A 21,356-nucleotide genomic window follows, 5' to 3' on the forward strand; every position below is an offset into this window, starting at 1 on the left:
CCAGTGCAGGTGATGTGTCAAAAGAAAACCATAATGCATTATAGCATATTTTTTGATTAACTGCAATAAAAACATTATTTAGTAAATTACCCGTCACATGACAAGAACTGTGTTTCTGGTTGACATTACATTGCATTAAGCTGGGGTCACACATAGCGACGCAGCAGCGATAACGACGGGCGACCTGACCTTATCAGGATCGCTGCTACGTCGTTACATAGTCGCTGGTGAGCTGTCAAACAGGCAGCTCTCACCAGCAACCAGCCCCCAGCCAGCAGTGACGTGTGGAAGCGATGCTGCGCTTGGTAACTAAGGTAAATATCGGGTAACCAAGGAAAGCACTTCTCTTGGTTACCCGATATTTACCTTAGTTACTAGCGTCCGCCACTCTTACGCTGCCAGTGCCGGCTCCCTGCTCTCCTAGTCAGAGTACACATTGGGTTAATTACCCGATGTGTACTCCAGCTATGTGTGCAGGGAGCCGGCACTGGCAGCGTGAGAGCGGCGGACGCTAGTAACTAAGGTAAATATCGGGTAACCAAGGAAAGGGCTTCTTGGTTACCCGATGTTTATCTTGGTTACAACTTACCGCAGGCTGCCAGACGCCGGCTCCTGCTCCCTGCTCGCTTCAGTTCATCGCTCTCTCGCTGTCACACACAGCGATGTGTGCTTCACAGAGGGAAAGCGACGAGTAAAAAAATGAAGCAGGACATTCAGCAATGACCGGCAACCTCACAGCAGGGGCCAGGTCGTTGCTGCATGTCACACACAGCGACAGCGACGGGATGTCGCTGCTACGTCACAAAAAATGGTGACTTAGCAGCGACGTCGTTGTCACCGTCGCTGTGTGTGACACCACCTTTAGTCATGGCTGGAGATCCATAAACCCAGGAGTACTGCTACTTACCATGATAACATTAAAGGGAACCGGTTTCCAGTTTTTCATCCTCTAAGCTGCGGCCACGACTAGTGGACTCTTATATACAGTGTTAGAATGCTGTATATAAGAGCCCAGGCCGCTGTGTAGAATGTAAAAAACACTTTATAATACTTACCTAACGGTCGCGCTGTGGTGGGCCATATGGGCGTCTCCGTTGTCCTGTGCCGGCGCCTCCTCTTTCGGCCATCTTTGTCCTCTTCTGAAGCCTGGGTGCATGATGCATCCTACGTCATACACACTGCCGGTCCCGCACAGGCGCACTACAATATTTTGATATAACCTGCTCAGCAGGACCTCAATGCCGGCGAGTGTGGATGACATAGAAAACGTCATGCATGTTAGAATGCTGTATATAAGAGCCCACTAGCGGTGGTTGCAGCCTATAGGCCGAAAACTGGTGACCGGTTCTTTTTAATGGGGCAATGGTTTCACGGCAACCTCTACCACTTCTATTAGCACACAGTGCCTTGCGTGCTTCTGGTTGTGTAGATCTGACTTTGTTTCCCGGGGTTTGGATTTCAGGAAGTGCCTAGATTGCATTATTTTAAGGCATAATGTGTTATTTTTTAATGTAACATTGTCTGCTTTTGAGAGGAAAGCATTTACATGAGAACACTGCAGCTCCGGCATAATGATGCTGAGCAATCAGCACTTGTGTGTTTCATTAAACAGAGCAGTGAGGGGCTGGCAATGAGATTCTGCCCTAAACATCATTATGCAGTGTGTACGAGGACGGGAGGAAGGCCCATTGCGTATAGCAGATTCCTTTCATCGCTGATGCAACTTGTACTTATAATTTAAACAAGACATGTCTCATCAAATAGAGGAGGCTGTGTTCTCTGCAGGGAATCAAGATGAATAGATGCACATTGTTGTTCTTTTATTTTTCTATATTGCTGCGGTCGAGATAAGAAAACACTATCGTAATCGGTGGCAGCCAGGGCAAAGTGAACAAGGAACATGGAGCCACAAAGGTGTCCTTCTAAATGATTAGCCATTAGAGTCCTCACATCCTAGGGCCATCAAGCTACACAAAACATGTATGGCATTTGTAGGGTTAATTTCATGATGCGTAACTGTAGTCAAATTGGTAATTTTTATGTTCTGCCTATGACAATATGGGCAGGCTATCTGCTGAGAGCTATCAATCAGCAGCACTTAGCTTTCAGCATTGACAGGGGACTGATTGGAGTCCTGCTGCTCTGGTGGTGACATCAAGGGCTTGAGTATCTGGTTGTCAGGTTGGCTCAACGACTCTTCATCCCGAAGTATACAGCTCTTCTTTATAAGGTCTCCTTTAGGAGAGCTGTATGTACCGTAAGTGGATGTCTTAACGGGAGCAACAATAACGGAACATCAGGCCGCCTTTACACCTGCTGGATCTCATTGAAGTCTTAAGATGACGTTTTGTTCTGGACTTTTAATATAGTCTTTCTTTAATTTGAGCTATTCAAAAGATGTTTTACAAGTAGGAACCTCTCTAACGACCAAGTGCTATCAGTTCCCATCTTAAAGTGAAACCTTATGGAATCTGATTCTTTAGTAATAACACCATATAAGATTTGTCTAGAACTAGGCTATATAGATGGCCTAGAGGGTTGATCCTACTGACATTAAATTTTAGGTATTGTATGGCTCTTAAAAGGGTCCTCCCGTCTTAAGCTACAAGTGTGCAGTCGCTATGTCACTGCAGACTTGTGAATCCTCACATTGCGTGCATTGTCCTCTGTGAGGATTCTCTGGTACCAGTCATGTGACCTAAAGTATGTAATATATGTATACAGATATTGATATACTCCCATCTACATTCCAACTAGATGGGCACGACCTTGCTCAATACAAGTGTATTGAGGGAGGCTCGACACAGTCTATTAGACAGCCATGGATCCCCTGGGGAGGAGGGGCGACATGACCAAGGGGGAGTTAGGGAGTGATGGGGTTAATAGGGACAGTTTGCTTGGCAGGCCTAATATGGCATTAAGGGGTGGTTTAGCTTGGGAGGAAGAGGAGGAGTAGGGAAAGGATTAGTCTGGGAGAGGAGGGGGTTACCTCCTCTTCTTCTTCCGGACGCCAAGAGATCAGCAGCACGAGTCACCATGGCTGATCTCCAGGAACTTCAGCGCCTGATTGCAGCAGCCATTGCAGCGCACGGGCCCCTGGCAGTGCAGTCCCACATCAGGGCTGCCGGGGTTAACCCGTCGGCGCTTGCCCCTCGCTCCTCCAGCCGTGTTGTGCGCCAGTCGCGGCCCCCCCGCAGGTATTCCCCGGGTGTGGGGGGGGCGAGGAGGAGATGCCAGAGCCCCTCCAGGGACCCTCCGCAGCGGGCCGAGCAGCAGCGCAGGCCGGCTGCTGCTCCCAGCAGCAGCGGGAGGAATCTGCGTTCCAGCCGCGGTGGTCGGGAGGTGGGAGTGGCCAGCGTGGGGCCTACTTCCGGTCCCGGCCTCCGGGCTGGAGTTCCAGTGACGGCAGCGGCTCCAGGTCGGGAGCGCGCTCGGCGAGGGAGGGAGGCCAGCAGTTCCCCCTGCAGTCGGCGGGGGGACCGAGGGGCTGCAGGCGGCGGTAGGTCCAGCGCCAGGGGGAGGTCTGTGGTGCCTGACCCTGGCGCGGCAGTGAGCAGGGGTGACGGCGTGAGCCATGCGGCGACCGCCCGGTCACTCAGGACCGCTGTGCAGCCCCCGGATGTGGCGGTGTCCCGTGGGAGCGGGAGGACCCAGCGGCAGGAGGCCTGCAGCGGCCCAGGAGGGCCAGAGGCGGCGACGGCTGGGATCCAGAGCCGGGCGTCCATCAGTCCGCGTCCAGAGTCCCCTGGCAGTCGGCGAGGGGGTGGGCGCGGGCGCAAGAGGTCGAGGCCTGGGGTGCCGGCGCGGGGGACAGGACGGTCTCCTGGGCTGTCGCCCCAGGGCAAGAGACGGAGCGGGGACGGCACTGCCCACGCGGCGGCCCGGTTTGGCGGCCGTGGTGGGGGGGGTGCCGCGGCGGCGCCCCCCGGATGTCGGATGGAAGAAGATGTCAGCGGCGAGGATGAGGAGGTCGTGCTGTCGGAGGAGTCGGATGGTCGGCAGACGGAGGACAGCGAGGCTGCGGTATCGGGGGACGCTGAGCCGCGGTTGGGTGAGACGGCAGCGGGGGCGGCAGGGGCTGCGCTGGCGGGGAGTGTCGGGGGCGGGAGGGCGGCTGTGGACACGGCAGCGCCCGGCGGTGTAGCAGTGTGGAGCCAGTTGTTGGGGCTGTTGCAGGGGTTGGCGGCGGTTGCCGGGGCTGGGGGGGGGGCGGCGCAGGCGCCGGCGGCGGCGTGGGTGGGGACGACAGGTCGGGGGGCGGCGGCGGTGGGAGGGGGGGACGGAGCGGGCGCGGCGGAAGGTGGGGGCGCAGGGGGAGTGCGGCGGAGGGGGCAAAGGAAAAAGAAAAGGAGGAGGAGGATGAGGTGGTGCGCCTAGATGATAGGGCTAAAAGCGAAGTTTATGTTTGTTTTGAGGGCCCGCTGGGGGCTCATTTAAAGAAGGAGGTGCGGGAAAAAATTTGGAAATGTGGAGATTTTTTTTCTCTGCTTCCCCTGGAGAAATTTAATTTGGATAGGGTTAAGCCGAGCGACTCCAAAAAGGAGAAGGACGAGGAGGAAAAGCGCCGTTATAGGCTTATTCCTCGGACTTTTGCAAACTGGTTGCAAGCGTTTGCGATTTTGGCGAGCGTGGTCGGGGAAAAGGAGTCGGAGCATTGTTCGGCCTTGTTTGGTTACATGGATGCGATAGGGGAGGCTTATCGGGTTTATGGCGGGCTGGCGTGGCTGCGTTACGACGAGCAATTCCGGCAGCGGAAGGCGTTGCGGCCGGATATGCGTTGGGACCATAAGGATATTTCCTTATGGATGCGACTGATGTCTGCACCGACTCAGCCCTTTCGGGGGGGTGCCGGGGGACCGGGTGCCGGGTCCCCGGCAAGTCAGAAAAAAGGTTTCTGTTGGCAATATAATGAGGGGCGGTGCAGGTTTGGAGCGGCATGCCGGTTTAAGCATGAATGCTCAGGTTGTGGGGGAGGACATAGCTTGTCCAAGTGCTTTAAAAAGGGGAAAGGAAAAGCGGGTGACGGGGTTGGAAAAAGGGATGACGCCGGTGAAGGTAGAAGCGATGGCCCCCTTTTTAAATAGGTATCCGGACGGCGAGGCAGCGGCGTTGTTATGGTTTGGTTTTTCTGACGGTTTCCGTATCCCGTCGGCTGTTAGTCCATCGCCCCCGCCGTACCGTAATTTACGTTCTGCTCGGGATCATGCGGATGTGGTGGATGAGAAGCTGAGAAAGGAGGTGGTTTTGGGCAGAATGGGCGGTCCTTATGACGCCCCGCCGTGTTCGAAGTTGGTGGTTTCGCCGTTGGGGGTTGTGCCGAAGAAAGAGCTGAACAAATTTCGGCTTATCCATCATTTGTCTTACCCAGAGGGGTTATCGGTGAATGATGGCATTGCACCGGAGTTAGCGGCGGTATATTATGTGTCGTTCGACAAGGCGTTGGACCTGGTCAGGGCCGCGGGTCGGGGTGCGTTGATGGCAAAGGCAGATGTGGAAGCGGCGTTTCGGTTGTTACCGGTTCATCCAGATAGTCAGCATTTGTTAGGTTGCTGGTGGGATGGCAGTTATTATGTTGATCGGTGTTTGCCAATGGGTTGTTCAATTTCGTGTTCGTATTTTGAGGCGTTTAGTTCGTTTGTGGAGTGGGTGGTTCGGGATGTGTCTGGGCTTACGTCCATTATTCACTATTTGGACGATTTTCTTTGTGTGGGGCCGGCGGGTTCAATGGTTTGTGCGGGGTTGTTATTTGCGTTGCAGAAAGTCGCAGACAGCTTCGGAATTCCCTTGGCCCCCGATAAGACGGAAGGCCCGGCGCCTGTGATGCGTTTTTTGGGGATTGAGATTGATTCTATTGCCATGGAATGTAGGTTGCCGGAGGAGAAGGTTCGTGATTTGAGGGCCGCGGTGGCAGGGGTGAAGGCGGCAAGGAAGGTGCGGCTTAAGGTGGTGCAGTCCTTGCTTGGGAAATTGAATTTCGCTTGCAGGATTATGCCGATGGGGAGAGTTTTTGCGAGACGTTTGGCAACGGCGACGGCAGGTGTGCGGTCGCCGACACATTTCGTGCGAATCACGAAGGCGATCAAGGACGATCTTTTGGTATAGGATCAATTTTTGCAGTGTTTCAATGGCCGGGCCCTGGTGATGGAGAAGGTGGCGTCTAACGGGGCGTTACAGCTGTTCACCGATGCGGCTGGGTCGGCAGGGTTTGGGGCCGTGTTTCGAGGTCACTGGTGTGTGGGTCGGTGGCCACAGGCGTGGCGGGAGAGCGGTTTGGTCAGGAATTTGGCTCTGTTGGAGCTATTTCCTATCGTGGTAGCAGTGGAGCTGTGGGGGTCGCGTTTTGCCGGGAGGAAGGTTTGCTTCCATTGTGATAACCAGGCGGTGGTGTTTGCTATTAACAACTTGTCAGCTAAGTCGGAGCCAGTGGTGGTGTTTTTGCGGCACTTAGTGTTGAGATGTCTGCAGCTGAATGTACAGGTGGTGGCAAAGCACGTTCCGGGAGTTGACAATGGGGTGGCTGACGCTTTGTCTCGTTTTCAGTTCAGCAGGTTTCGGGCGCTACTGCCTTGGGCGGACGAAGTCGGAGTGGAGTGTCCCGTGGATTTATGGAATCTGGTGAGGCGGTGATCTCAGAATTGATTCGGAATTCGGTGACTGAGGTGACTTGGTGCCGATATGCTAAGGTGTGGGCTGAATGGGAGGAGTTGCTGGGTCGGATGTTTGATGGGGTAAGCGTGGATTACTTGGTGGCATTACTGGCGTTGGTGAGTGTGGATTTCTCGGCCGGGCGATCGGCGTCGGCCGTGGCGCATCGGGTGGCGGCGGTGGCGTTTTGGTTAAAAATGAGAGGGGAACAAGATGTTTCGCAGGATTTTCGGGTTCGACGGGCCTTGCGGGGGTTCCGCCGCGGTGTGCGGGAGAGGGACAAGAGGCGTCCCGTATCGTTTGGTTTGTTGAGGCGGTTGGTGGGGGGCCTGAGCGGCATTTGTGAGTCGGTTTACGAGACTGTTTTGTTTACAACAGCTTTCGGTCTTGCTTTTTATGGGGCTTTCCGGATCGGTGAGTTGGTAAGCCCGTCCAGGGTGACAGGCGGCGGGTTGCTGCTTGAGGATGTGCGAGTGGGCGGTGATCAGGTGGAGTGCCGGATTAGTCGGTCGAAAACGGATCAGCTGGGTCGGGGTAGGTTGGTGGTGTTATACGCGGTCCCGGGGGAGGAGTTGTGCCCAGTACGTTTGGTGGAGCAATTCATGGCCGTGAGGGGAGGTTTACCGGGCCCATTTTTGCGGCACGTGGATGGGTCCTTTTTATCAAGGTTCCAGTTTGTAGCGGTTCTGCGGCGAAGTTTGCGGAATGTGGGGGAGCGCCCGGAGGATTTCGGGTCGCATTCCTTTCGGATAGGGGCAGCTACGGAGGCCGCTCGTTGGGGGCTTGGAGATGAGGTGGTAAAGCGTATTGGTAGATGGGAATCTTCTTGTTTTCGGCGGTACGTGAGGCCGCAGCTGTTGTAGCATTATGGTAACTTTGGTCTAGGTACAGGTGGTTTGGTGGTTTGGAAGTGGTTTTATATGTAAAAAAAAAAAAAAAAAAAGAGGGGGTAATGTACAAGTGTTAGAGGACGGAGGTAGAATGGGTTTTTCTGAGAGGCGTTGATGGTGGTGATGTTATTGGTTTTAATTTCTGTTTTCGTTGTCTTTCTTTGTTGTAGGGATGTGCCTAATCTGGATTCTGGGGCATTCCTTCGTGTTCTGGGGTGCTCGGCGGGCGGCGGTTCGCCCGAATGGTCGGCAGCTAGGGCTGGATCGAGGGCAGGCGACTGTTCGGTGGATCGGTGTTCGGGGCATGGAGTGGGGCAGGGTGGTCCCAGAATTTGGTCGTTATTGTAAGGTTGACCGGCCTCCGGATGTGCTGGTATTACACGTAGGAGGTAATGATCTGGGAGTCCGGGCGTCACGGGATCTGATCCGGGATATAAAGATTGACTTACTGCGGTTGTGGAAGCAGTACCCGGGTTTGATTGTCGTGTGGTCAGACATAGTGACCAGGTTGTCATGGAGGGGGGCTCGGTCGGTGGAAAAGGTCAATAAGGCCAGGGCCCAGGTGAATCGTGTGGTTGCCAGGTTTGTGATCAGGAACGGTGGGATTGTGGTGAGGCACAGGGAGTTGGAGCCGGCAGATTGGCGGTTTCGGAGGGGTGACGGAGTGCACCTCAACGACATTGGAGTGGATTTATGGGCATTGGGCCTGCAGGATGGTGTTGAGCGAGCTTTTGGTGTGTGGCGGGTCCAGGCCACGTAAGGTGTCACGTGGTCTGTCCTGTGGCGGGGGGGGTAGGTCTGGTCCAGAGGTTGGAAGTGACTGGTAACTGGACCGGGAGTCATTGTCTCGGTATGGTGGCTCTCGGTTCCGGGATGTGGCAGGCACGGGGTTCTGCCAAAGTGTGGGGGTGTCAATCCGTGGGTGATTGGCACCTCGTCTCTGGGTCGGTGTGTTGCGGCCAGGGGCAGGGGGAGTAGTAGTTATGGACTGGGCCTGCCCCCGGGAGGGTCATGTAATTGGCATTGTCTATTGTTATATGTGTGTTGTTTTGGGTCGCCCGTTGGACGGCGTCCCTAAGGTGCTTAGTTTGTGAACAATAGGCAATAAAAGGCTGCTGTGGCCATTTGAACCAAGTCGCATGCAGTCCGTGTGTTTATTTATAGTATAAGGGGTTTGGTAACACAGACATCACGACCGGAGAATACTCCCTCAGCTGGTCATGCTCCCAGCACCATATAATCCTCACAGGCCATGGTGCAAGCAATGGGAGGATTCACAAGTCTGCAGTCAGTGTAGCTTGACACTGAACAATCCTCTTCACCATTAATGGGAATCTGTCACCAGGTTCTTGCTACGCCAGCTGAGAACAGCATGATGTAGGGGCAGATACTCTGTTTCCACTATCACATTGCTCACTGGGCTGCTTGCTGAAGTTTTGAACACTGCAGATCTACCACTTCTCTGAAGGTTGTGCTTTATTACCCTGCCTAAACCGCTGATTAGCAGCTTTCTCTATGTCCTGTGTATAGGCAGAAAGCTGCCAATCTATGGTTGAGTTGGAGTTATATAGAGTGTATGAATATGGAGGACTACATGGCAGGTTTTCTAGAGGAAAAAAAAATCACATTTTTTATGCAGGAGATTATCAAACTTACAGCAAGCAACTCAATAATTGACACAAATGGAATCAGTATTTGTCTCCACATTATGCTGCTCCCAGATTAGGTGGTAAAGACCTGGTAACAGATTCTCTTTTTTTCCTAATATATATAAGTAGTCTGTTAAGCCAATCTGGTTAAAGCACACCAATCACCAGGATTTTCCTATATAAACTAAAGCCAGTGCTATACTGGCACTATCATGCTGATTCTATACATACCTGTAGTTGTCAGATTGGATGCATCTTTTTTTGAAATACAAGCAACTAAAGTTACAGAAATGTACAGCGTTTTGATTGTCAGCAGCTGCCGATTAGCTAATTTGTGGGTCAGATTTGCTATCTATTTCTGCCCCGTCTGCCTGTTTGGCCTCTGTTACTCTTAGACTGTATGGGCTGCATCTCGTCCCTATGATGTGACAGAAATGGCTCATGCCTGGAGGGAACCCATACATTCTAGCATCTACAGAGGCAGAAGACAGGGGCAGGCATAGATAGCAAAACCCCACCCACATATTAGCTATTCAGCAGCTTCTGCCAATCAAAAAGCTGTACATTTCTGTAACTTTATTTGCGTGTATTTCAAAAATGATACATCCAATCTGACACCTAAAGGTATGTATAAAATCAGCATGATAGTGCCAGTATAGCACTGGCTTTAGTTTATGTAGGATAAACCTGGTGATTGGTTCGCTTTAAAGATAATATCCTTCACCTTTCATTACTGGAACAATTGCTGATATCTCCAAATTATTATTGTAAAGTGTGATAGAAAGATTAAGATAGTTCCAAGATACTTGTGCCTCTTCATTTTAATGGTTTGGACGTTGTCCCATATCCCTACGATGGACAATGACTTCCTGATGTCTGGGGGTCCGACCCTTGTACTCGCAACAAACTCAAGAAATGGGGCACTGAAAGTCACATGTGAATGGAGTGATGATTGATCATGTGCCAGCCCCTCCATTCATTCTATATTGAGACCGTCGGATAATTTCCAAACTTAGTACAACCCCTTAAAGCATATACACTTGCCATGTTATATTGATGACGTTTCCTATATTGACAGTACAATATAACTAAAGGACTAAGGCGGGCTTTGAACATTGCGATATCGCAAGCCGATGCTGCGATGTTGCACGCGATAGTGCCCGCCCCCGTCGCAGGTACGATCTCTTGTGATAGCTGGCGTAGCGAAAATTATCGCTACGCCAGCTTCACACGCACTCACCCGCCCTGCGACCGTCGCTCTGGCCGGCGACCCGCCTCCTTCCTAAGGGGGCGCGTCGTGCGGCGTCATAGCGACGTCACACGGCAGGCAGCCAATAGCGGCGGAGGGGTGGAGATGAGCAGGATGTAAACATCCTGCCCAGCTCCTTCCTTCCGCATATCCTACGGAAGCCGCAGTGACGCCGGTAGGAGATGTTCCTCGCTCCTGCGGCTTCACACACAGCGATGTGTGCAGCCGCAGGAGCGAGGAACAACATCGGACCGCCGCGTCAGCGTAATTATGGATTACGCCGACGCTGCACCGATGATACGATTACGACGAATTTGCGCTCGTTAATCGTATCATCTAGGCTTTACACACTGCGATGTCGCATGCGATGCCGGAAGTGCGTCACTTTCAATTTGACCCCACCGACATCGCACCTGCGATATCGTAGTGTGCAAAGCCGCCCTAAGTCCTTAATTACATACAATCTAATGTATGTAAAGCGCTGTGGAATTAATAGTGTTATCTAAATGAATAAATTATTATTATAAAAATTATTTATTTTTAGTACATATAGATATGCAGTTGAGAAGTCTTGAACCATTGTCTCCATTACGTTTTAGGTAGAACACATCTCTAGAGATGTACAGTGAAATCCTGGATACCATAAATGCCGGTTCAATTTATTTTAATGACTCTTTTAGGAATTTAGCCAGTAGTTTTATCTCATTTGTGATGCAGGACAAACTTGTTCTCAGCAGTCTTTACAAGGCAGACGATGGCAGTGTCTTCCTGCTGTCAGCGTGTAACACTTCTTCCTGCCCTCGCTGGGAGGTTTCTGCTGAATCCGCTGCCTCGTTTGTTATGTGAAACTGAGGGCTGTTTGCAGCCAACTGATCTTAACAAATAAGAAAAATTTGGCTACTTAGCATTCAGCATGGGGAATGAATGTTTTCCATTAAACAAGAAAATGACCTCGAGGGTCTCAAAAGCCGAGTTTATCATTTATTAATCTGTATAGAGAACATACAACACAGGCCCACACTCACTCTAGAGGTAGAGACCAAGCTGTGAAGGCTCCTTGCTCCATGGCACCTTTCTGTGACCTTGCTCGGGATCAGACTGCAACACTTGTCATTCGGTTATTATCAATTATGTACTATGCGCAATAAAATTCTGCACAGGGCAAATGGAGGTCCTGAGGATTAGAAAATTGCAGAATGTATTTACCCAATTACAACCCTTTTAGTGTTCACTGGTTGATATGGTTTTGATAAAAAATATATGCAAAACCTTGCCTAAAATGTTGTCTGATAAACAGACCTATATTGTGTAGCATGTTATGGTGGATACTTATTGTTTATAGCCAAGATAGTGACGTAAGGAGAGATTTATTTGATATGTCGCGGGCGGCGGGGCGCTGCACTCGCTAACGCTCGGGTCCGACGCTGCAGCTGCTGCTCGGTGGCTCGAGCTGTGGACCGGATCCGGGGACTCGAGCGACGCTCCTCGCCCGTGAGTGAAAAGGGGGGTGGTTTGTTTGGGGATTTAGTCCGTGACGCCACCCACGGGTTGTGGTGAAGATGGGCACCACCGCTGCTGGTGATGGGGATCCCGGGAGCGATGGTAGGGAGCAGCTGGGATGTTGTTTCCCCCCCCCTCCATGGGTAGGTGTTGGTGGTCCCGGGGCCCGGTGGTGTGATGGGGAGGCAGGGTTGGTGAGGTGCAGGGTTGCAGGGACAGCGCGGCGTGGTGCCGGATGGCACGGGTGTACCCACCCAGCAATAGATGCACAAAGTCTCCGGTAAACCAAACAGCTGGATGGACGGGTCCCGCAGCCGGCTGCAGTGTCTCTCCCCGGACAGGTGATGGTGGCTGTCTTTCCCTGCACCTTTGTGTACTGTGTTGACTCCAATGGCTTCCCAACGGTAGTCCGCTCCCCGGTGTATAGATACTGGAGGAGCACTTTTTGCCCACAGGCGCTGGCCCTCGAATTTCTAGCCGGTGGCGGTGGCTGTATATCCTCCCAGTGTGAGCGCTTGCCTTCAATCGGGACTTGGTTGTTAGGGAACCCCGGGGGTTCCTGTCACATTCGGATTTGACTATTGACGGCGGCTCCAAGCCTGGTCGGGGTCCGATGGCCCTGCCTGTGTGCTTAGCTTCACTCCGTTCCCCGGTCCGGTACCGGTGGGCCACCGCCCAGCCCCGGTCCTTACGGCTCTGCGGAGTTCCACCAACTCCTGCAGACGGCCACCACCATCTGCCAACCTTGCTGTTAGTGCCTGGGCTCCGACCCAGACACTTGCAGTTCGTGTCTTCCTACTTTCACCTCCAAACTCTATCTGACTCCTTTTCCCGCCTCCAGGCCTGTGAACTCCTCGGTGGGTGGGGCCAACCACCTGGCTCTGCCCCACCTGGTGTGGACATCAGACCCTGGAGGGAGGCAACAAGGGTTTTTGTCTGACTAATGTAACTGTCTGGGGGGTGGGGGGGTGTGTGTTTAGTCTGTGGCTACCTGGCTAGTCCAGGGCACAACAGATATAGTGAATCCTGCTTTGAACAGTGGGTTGTACTGATGTGTCAGTCGTGAACGATCCGACACAAAGATCCGGATCCCTACTGTGACTGACAGGAGCTGGATCCCCAGTGAGAGCCACTACATTTTCTTAATGGCTTTCACTGTGCGTAAAATTTTGGTGGTTGGTGGGCGAAACCCCATCCACCTGAACAAAACCCCACCCACTCCACAATTTAATTGGCTCATTGTGATTGGGTGGGGTTTAGCCGCGGGTCGGAAAGCTTTTGGCGGCGTTAACACAAGCTTAAATATATGTTCACCTGAAGTGAACACATTTTTTAGGGATCCATGAACGATCTGGAGCCAACCCTTTTTGGTGTGCAGAGCCATGGGAACCAGATCACCAAAAAGAGCCGGACTGCCAGTCACTATTGGTTGGACCAGATGACCCAGGAGATCCTTTTGAACTCTACCATTCTATGATTTTATCATATATAGGATAGTTGTCCATTTTCTTAGGCTTGATATCTGCTTTTCATTTGATTTTAGGGAGGCTTGTAGAGTTGATATGGAGTACTGTAGTTTACTTGTAGCCATGATGTATTGAACTCTATATTGTCATCAAGGAGTAATGTTACCTGGCCATTAGGGATTGGGCTTGTATGGAAGAGCTGCACACAAGGCAATAGATGCCATTCCATTCAGCAAACAGTGGCCAATGAATTTTCCTTTGACAGCAGGTAAAAGGCTATGTATTGTATACTGATTGGCGGTAGCAAGCAGTGACCGCTGCTCACCAAAAACTAGTCTTTAGGTCCAGTCACACTTAAGCAACTTACCAGCGATCCCAACAACGATAGGGATCGCTGGTAAGTTGCTAGGAGGTTGCTGGTGAGATGTCACACTGCGACGCTCCAGCGATCCCACCAGCAACCTGACCTGGCAGGGATCGCTGGAGCGTGGCTACACGAGTTGCTGGTGAGCTCACCAGCAACCAGTGACTAGCCCCCAGCGCCACGTGGAAGATGCTGCGCTTGGTAACTAAGGTAAATATCGGGTAACCAACCCGATATTTACCTTGGTTACCAGCGCACGGAGCTACACGTGCAGAGAACAGGGAGCAGCGCACACTGAGCGCTGGCTCCCTGCTTTCCTAGTTACAGCACACATCGGGTTAATTACCCGATGTGTGCTGCAGCTAAATGTGCACAGAGCAGGGAGCAGCGCACAATGCTTAGCGCTGGCTCCCTGCTCTCCTAGCTACAGCACACATCGGGTTAATTAACCCGATGTGTCCTGCAGCTACATGTGCACAGAGCAGGAGCCGGCACTGACAGTGAGAGCGGCGGAGGCTGGTAACAAAGGTAAATATCGGGTAACCAAGGACAGGGCTTCTTGGTTACCCGATGTTTACTGTGGTTACCAGCCTCAGCAGAAGCCGGCTCCTGCTGCCTGCACATTTAGTTGTTGCTGTCTCGCTGTCACACACAGCGATCTGTGCTTCACAGCGGGACAGCAACAACTAAAAAATCGCCCAGGACATTCAGCAACAACAACGACCTCACAGCAGGGGCCAGGTTGTTGCTGGATGTCACACACAGCAACATCGCTAGCAACGTCACAAAAGTTGTTCGTTGCTAGCGATGTTGCTTAGTGTGACGGGGCCTTTTGTCTTGTCAGGAATACACAGATGTGTTGCCAAAAATTACCTATTGTTAAAATCAAGTTTTTATGTTAAATGTGTTTTAATCATAGTCAAGAAACTCACACTTTCTGATCTTTACAAAAGCCTTTTCAGCAGTCTCATTATCATGACATTCAGGATTACAATGACACCTCTAACAGTAGATAATACAGGTGATGTTACAGATGAATTCCCTTCCCTCCCTAATGAATCATTTTTTCCATTATGGGAGCATGCGCAGCTTAGAAGTTAAGAAGGTTTCTATGCCAAAAATAGGAGTCTGAATCGAGTAAATGGCCATCAACAGCGAAAGACTTTACATTGTATTCTTCAGGGATGAACGTGTGGATTGTATGAACATACATTTCATGCACATTAGATAGCTGTAGGCCGAGTCTCCCCCCCCACACCACCCCCAAACTGTCCCCACGCTTGGGTCTGATGACCGCTCCGTCAGCAGAAACTTTGGCAGTACTCTTTGACTCTTTTGTGGACTAATTATCCTTCTTCTTTTTTCACAGTGGCAAGGTGAAACTCAGGAGTTCTGCCCAAGTGCCAAGGTCATTCTTGTTGGCTGTAAACTTGACATGAGGACAGATCTGAACACTTTACGGGAACTGTCCAAACAGAGACTTATCCCAGTAACGCATGAACAGGTAAAATTCTCCAAAGCATTCTAATATGTGAAAAATATATGTATACCATTCACAACCTTAAAAGTAGCTAAGACTGCAATATTTACAAAACTGTTCAAGGAGATCAGTATAAAACTCAAACGCTTCTTCTATGGACAATAAAAAATGCATTATTTTTTTTTACTTCTGTGCTCAGGTATTGATCAGTTGAAGTTACAGGCCCAAAGTCTAAGGCCTCGTACACACAGATGATCATTTGGCTGACAACAATGTCTCACAACTCTTAAATACTATTGAGTGCTCCTGCGTGTTCTGTGAGAGTTGTTGCTAGCCTCCTCTCGCGACTTTTCTTACCGACAACAAAAGAATTGGGCAGTCTGTAATCAGATGTGCTGAATCCTTAGGGCCCAGTCACACTAAACAACTGACCAGCGATCCCAACAACGATACAACCTGATAGGGATCGCTGGTAAGTTGCTAGGAAGTCGCTGGTGAGATGTCACACTAAGGGACGCTCCAGCGATCCCACCAGCAACCTGACCTGGCAGGGATCACTGGAGCGTTGCTACACGTGGAAGCATGCTGCGCTTGGTAACTAAGGTAAATATTGAGTAACCAACCCGATATTTACCTTGGTTACCAGCACACACCGCTTAGCTCTGGCTCCCTGCACACCTAGCCACAGTACACATCGGGTTAATTACCCGATGTGCATTCTGCTACGTGTGGAGGCAGCAGGGAGCCGGCTTCTGCGGATGCTGGTAACCACGGTAAACATCGGGTAACCAAGAAGCCCTTCCCTTGGTTACCAGCGTCCGCCGCTCTCTCACTGCTAGTGCCGGCTCCCTGTTCCCTGCACTCCTAGCCAGAGTACACATCGGGTTAATTACCTGATGTATACTCCAGCTACGTGTGCAGAGAGCAGGGAGCCGGCACTGACAGCGTGAGAGCGTCCGGACGCTGGTAACGAAGGTAAATATCGGGTAACCAAGGTAAGGGCTTCTCTGTTACCCGATGTTTACCGTGGTTACCAGCGTTCGCAGAAGCCGGCTCCCTGCTCAATGCACATTTAGTTGTTGCTCTGTCGCTGTCACACACAGCGATGTGTGCTTCACAGCGGGAAAGCAACAACTAAAAAATGGTCCAGGACATTCAGCAACAACCAACGACCTCACAGCAGGGGCCAGGTTGTTGCTGGATGTCACACACAGCAACATCGCTAGCAAGTTGTGCCTCAGCAGCGATGTTGCTAGCAATGTTGCTAGCAATGTTGCTTAGTGTGACGGTACCTTTTAGTGTCGAGAGGCCCCATTCACATTAGACTGTCAACTGACATCAACTCTGCCAACTTTATTTTAAAGTCTGTGTCCGGCACTTTATATTGATGGCCTGTCCATCGATAGGTCATCATTATCAGACTGTTAGGGGTGCAACACCCAGCACCACTGATGAGTAACTGTTCTCCGTGCTGGCGACAGTCAGAAGTGATCAGTTGCAAAGTAGAACTACACAGTTCTGTCAACCGTATAGTTGCCGCATTGGGTTACTGTAGATCCACATCTAATAAAAGGAATAGGGATGGATGTTCAGTACTCTGTCATGGCTACTCTGCTTCGCATCTGAGCACATCCAGTCACCACTTGCACGGAGAGCAGTGATCGACAGGAGTTTCGGGTGTCCCACCCCCACTGATCTGATATTGTTGACTAAAAATAAGTCATCAGTATAAAGTGCCGGACAACCCATTTAGTGTGTATGGAGGCCTTTAATGTTTGATCCAGAGAGGTACGTATAGACCTGACGGTATGTGTTTTGTTTATGATGCTATGGACAGTGTATATGTGCCAATGTTAGTAATAGGATTCCTAGTATATATGTTCCTAAAATGGACTGACCCAGCCTGTGTTTACACAGTTCCCACACTTCATTCCTTCCATGTCCTAATCCACATCCTCTCCAGCCCCGTGCACAAGAGGTTTACATTCCCATAGATAAAACGGCCTAAAACCATGTTTTTTTTCAGCCAGTTCACAGCAGACTAAACAAACATGACAAAGAGAGAATGTTATTTATGTATACTGAGGGGGAAATTAATTTCGAAAGAATCTGGCTCACAGGCAGTGTCTAAACTTTAGTATTTACCCGAGTAGCCGGCATGGATGTAAAGAGCAGCTGGATTGCGGCCACTAACTAATCAGGTTTCAGTATAATGTCACATTATGATAGAGGAGTCACATCAGGAAGAATCAACTTTTTGTTTTGCTTTTCGGTAAGACTAATTTTGCCAAGTCCAGGTACATTTCAGCTTATAAATTTCCTTGTTGGGTATAGCATCTGTGTAATTCAGACATGGCAGGATAAATAAATAAAAATGAAATGATAGCTGTTGATCTGTTTAATAGTGCCAGTTGATATAGACAATGACCTAAAGTGACCACATCCCAACTGTGGAAAAATCAGGTAGCAAAGTGTTTTATAGCAAATTTGTGGATCTGACAATCTAAAGATGGTCAGCTAGTAGGGTCCCATGAGTTAGTCTGTCTCCAATTACTCCAGCTAGCAGTCGCACCCATATCAAGTGCATGATTTGGCCCTAAAACGTTTAGCCAAAAATGAGACCAGGATTACAAATGTCACATGACCAAGAGTTCTGCAGTAGATTGAGTTTTGGGGAGTCTCGATAACCCTCCAGTCTTTAGTTCAAGGTTAGCTGCTACTCAAATTATATTTTCACTGGACATATTAAGATTTTTGCAAGAAATTGATTTAATGTAGAACATACTTGTCCTAAAACCGCACTCCCACTGCCACCAATTTATCATGAACATCCCAATAGCTGCGACCAATTTGTCTTGAGCTCCATTAGGGACCTATGGAAGTTTTGCTTTTCCAATGCTCGGCCGGACTTGGGTTAAAAGTTTGGTTTGGGATATGAGCTTCACCTGAAACCCATGTAAGTCAATGGGGCCCCAAACTTTGGTGCTGTAAAATAATTGTATTAAGGGTTAGGAGGCTGCAAAATGAAGCGAAAGTGGGGTGAGAGCGGGACAATTGCCCTGCAAACAATTGTTTAATATTTATTTAAATAATTTTAAAGGCATATTGTCCCCCCTATTTTTGATAACCAGCCAAGGTAAAACACACAGCTGTGGGCTGGTATTCTCAGGCTGGGAAGGTCCCTTTCCTGCCTAAATATTGAACTCCGCAGCTGCCCCAGTAGTGGCGCATCCATTAAATTCCCCAATTCTGGAACTTTGCCAATCTCTTCCCAATTGCCCTGATGTGGTGGCAATCGGGGTAATACTTTGAAGTTGATGTCAGCTGCGAATTGGCAGCTGGCATCATGCCCTGGGGTTAGTAATGGAGAGGCGTCTATTAGACACCTCCATTAATAACCATCATGGTTAGAATTTCTGTCGCAGGCAGAGATTCAGTGGCCCCAGCCTTTGATCTGTATAACTCATAACTCAGTTTCACAGTTTTAAAAAAATAAATAAAAAGAATATAATGGTATGCAAATTTCCGATATTTTCTTCTTTTTCTAAAATATATCCCCAAATTAATGTTTGATTGTAGAAATATATAAAATCATATTCCCCTTGAAGCAGCGCTCCAATGAAACATTGCCTAATTATATATATTGTTCTCGCCTATGAAATGTTATTTCATTACAATATAAAAATTGTATTATCCCTCTCCTTAATAGTTTATATAAAGTGCTACAAAGTATAACACATTAATTGTCATGTAATGTATAATTCCTGTTTGTTCGTTTTTGTTTTTTACCACATTGGTGACTTATGGTAGAAAATGCTTAGTGCTATATAAGAAAATAGCTTTATTAACAGGCAGTGCATCATATGTTCTACAACAGTAGAGAAACCAAACTGGGATGCAATTATTGCCTTTACCATCCATCAGGGTTTTGAATAAGTCCTTATAACATGCTGTTGTACACAGCTCGTCTACTGCACTCTCCTTGCTGACCTGTTTGCCCAGGTCTACGCCAAGCCTCCACTTGAGGTCTAGTACCACAGGAGTCAGTCCACTGACAAGGAAACTTCTGTAGACTTAGGGCCTGGTATGCACTACTTTGCGACATAGATAACACTCTACCTGTCGCTGACTGGATCCCTTCCAGCATGCTCTGTTCCCAGGTTGACCCCTGAGGGTCAGGTCATGCCTGCCACAGACACCCACTTTCTTCGGCCTAAGGTGAGATGAGATCTCTGCTTGTCAATGAGCTGAGAGCTCCATCAGCGCACGCAACGACATTGGTTGCCATATCTTTGAAGCCCGCACTGCCGACAGAGCATTTGTGACACTTCGCTGCACCACCCTGCTTCACACAGCTGCCCCAGCCTCAGCTGCCCCAGCCTCAGCTGCCCCAGCCCCAGCCTCAGCTGCCCCAGCCCCAGCCTCAGCTGCCCCAGCCCCAGCCTCAGCTGCCCCAGCCCCAGCCTCAGCTGCCCCAGCCCCAGCCTCAGCTGCCCCAGCCCAGTTGCCTCAGCCCCAGCCCCGTTGCCTCAGCCCCAGCCCCGTTGCCTCAGCCCCAGCCCCGTTGCCTCAGCCCCAGCCCCGTTGCCTCAGCCCCAGCCCCGTTGCCTCAGCCCCAGCCCAGTTGCCTCAGCCCCAGCCCAGTTGCCTCAGCCCCAGCCCAGTTGCCTCAGCCCCAGCCCAGCCGCCACCGCTGACAGTTTCTGTGACAGCATCTGAGACACCTGCCGCACTGCACACAGCATCGCCCTGCTCCACAGCCGCCCCTGCCTCCTGTGACGCTCTCCACCACCACTGCCACCCTCCTCCGGTAAGACACAACCAGATTATAAGGCTGACCCAATTTTTTTTTCACCCTTTTTTTTCCTCTAAATTTCTGGTGTCTTCTAATCTGGTGCATCTTATAAACCGGAAAATATGGTATATGGAATCATAGTATGTACTCGCATGCTTGTTTTTATAAGCCACTAATGTTTTCCTTCTTCTTCTAGGGTAGCACTCAGGCCCGTCAGATTGGAGCTGTGGCCTATGTAGAATGTTCCTCTAAGGTATCAGAGAACAGCGTGAGGGACGTCTTTCACGTGACCACCTTGGCTTCTGTTAACCGCATTCACAAGAACCTCAAACGTAGCAACTCCAAGAGGGGACTGAAACGTGTCTCACAGCTCCCTGGACGGACTGAACTACTAAGTGAGACAGAAATGCGGAAAGATCGTGCCAAGAGCTGCTCTATTATGTGAAAATGTGCCTATTGGCTGTATATAGAGAATGTAGAGGCTCACTCTGCACGGTAATACGGGCATCCAATCCACAGAAATGGCAGATTTTGCTTTGGCCAGTGTTGTGTAACCATAGTTAGATGCTGGCGTGTGACTGTGACAGTTATTTCTGGATTGCCGTAAGGAAAAAATAAACCACTTTGAAATTGCAAGTCAATGGCGATATACACAAATTAACAAGTAACAGCGCATTAAGAGTTTGCTTTCGTCCTGCTGATTCTGTCCCCATCGATGTATTTATATGCGCACAGTTCACGCCCATTGTACAGAGGATAGAGGAGGCGTCTGTGTGAAGCCTATGTAACGTGTGTATATATGTATGTATGTTTATATGTATATATACACACACAAATGACGCACATTGTGTTATGGAGAGGTGTGGAAGGTTATGTCGGTTTGAGAATTGAAGCATTGTTGTAATCCAAAATTATAATTAAAATCAATTTATTGTTACAAAATTGCTGCTTCACAATTATTTTCTTTTTAAAGACTAAACCAGAACTCCAGTCTAGATGCACACAATATCTATACAACCTTCATGTATGAAAGATGCATCCATAGGGATTTTTAATATTTCCTGTCCATATGTGAATCAATATATGCCTTCATCTAGTAGAAAACTAGTGATGAATTTCAAGGTCTGATATATACAATCTCCACATGAATTTCCTTCCTACCCCTAATTCCCATATGTTGGTCTCAGGAGCCTAATTTTCTTACATCAAATAGCAGCTATTCATAAAGTGTGTGTGTGTGTGTGTGTGTGTGTGTGTATGTATTTCATATTCTGAAGTGCGTAGTGATCCACTGACCTGGATTTTCTCACCGCTGGTC

At 49.8% G+C, this 21,356-nt stretch overlaps 1 protein-coding gene across 1 annotated transcript in view; it reads left to right on the plus strand.

Annotated features, from left to right (window-relative positions):
* The window catches only part of RND2 (Rho family GTPase 2), a 163,997-nt gene extending 143,017 nt beyond the window's left edge, over positions 1-20,980 (plus strand). Inside the window, exons 4-5 of the mRNA XM_075349977.1 lie at positions 15,133-15,267; positions 20,235-20,980. Coding sequence (XP_075206092.1) covers positions 15,133-15,267; positions 20,235-20,483 — 384 coding nt within the window. The 3' untranslated portion in view covers positions 20,484-20,980. The remainder of the gene's footprint in view (positions 1-15,132; positions 15,268-20,234) is intronic.
* Positions 20,981-21,356: the final 376 nt, after the last annotated feature.

Source organism: Anomaloglossus baeobatrachus, chromosome 5, assembly GCF_048569485.1.
Source record: "Anomaloglossus baeobatrachus isolate aAnoBae1 chromosome 5, aAnoBae1.hap1, whole genome shotgun sequence".
In the NCBI taxonomy this organism is placed as follows: domain Eukaryota; kingdom Metazoa; phylum Chordata; class Amphibia; order Anura; family Aromobatidae; genus Anomaloglossus; species Anomaloglossus baeobatrachus.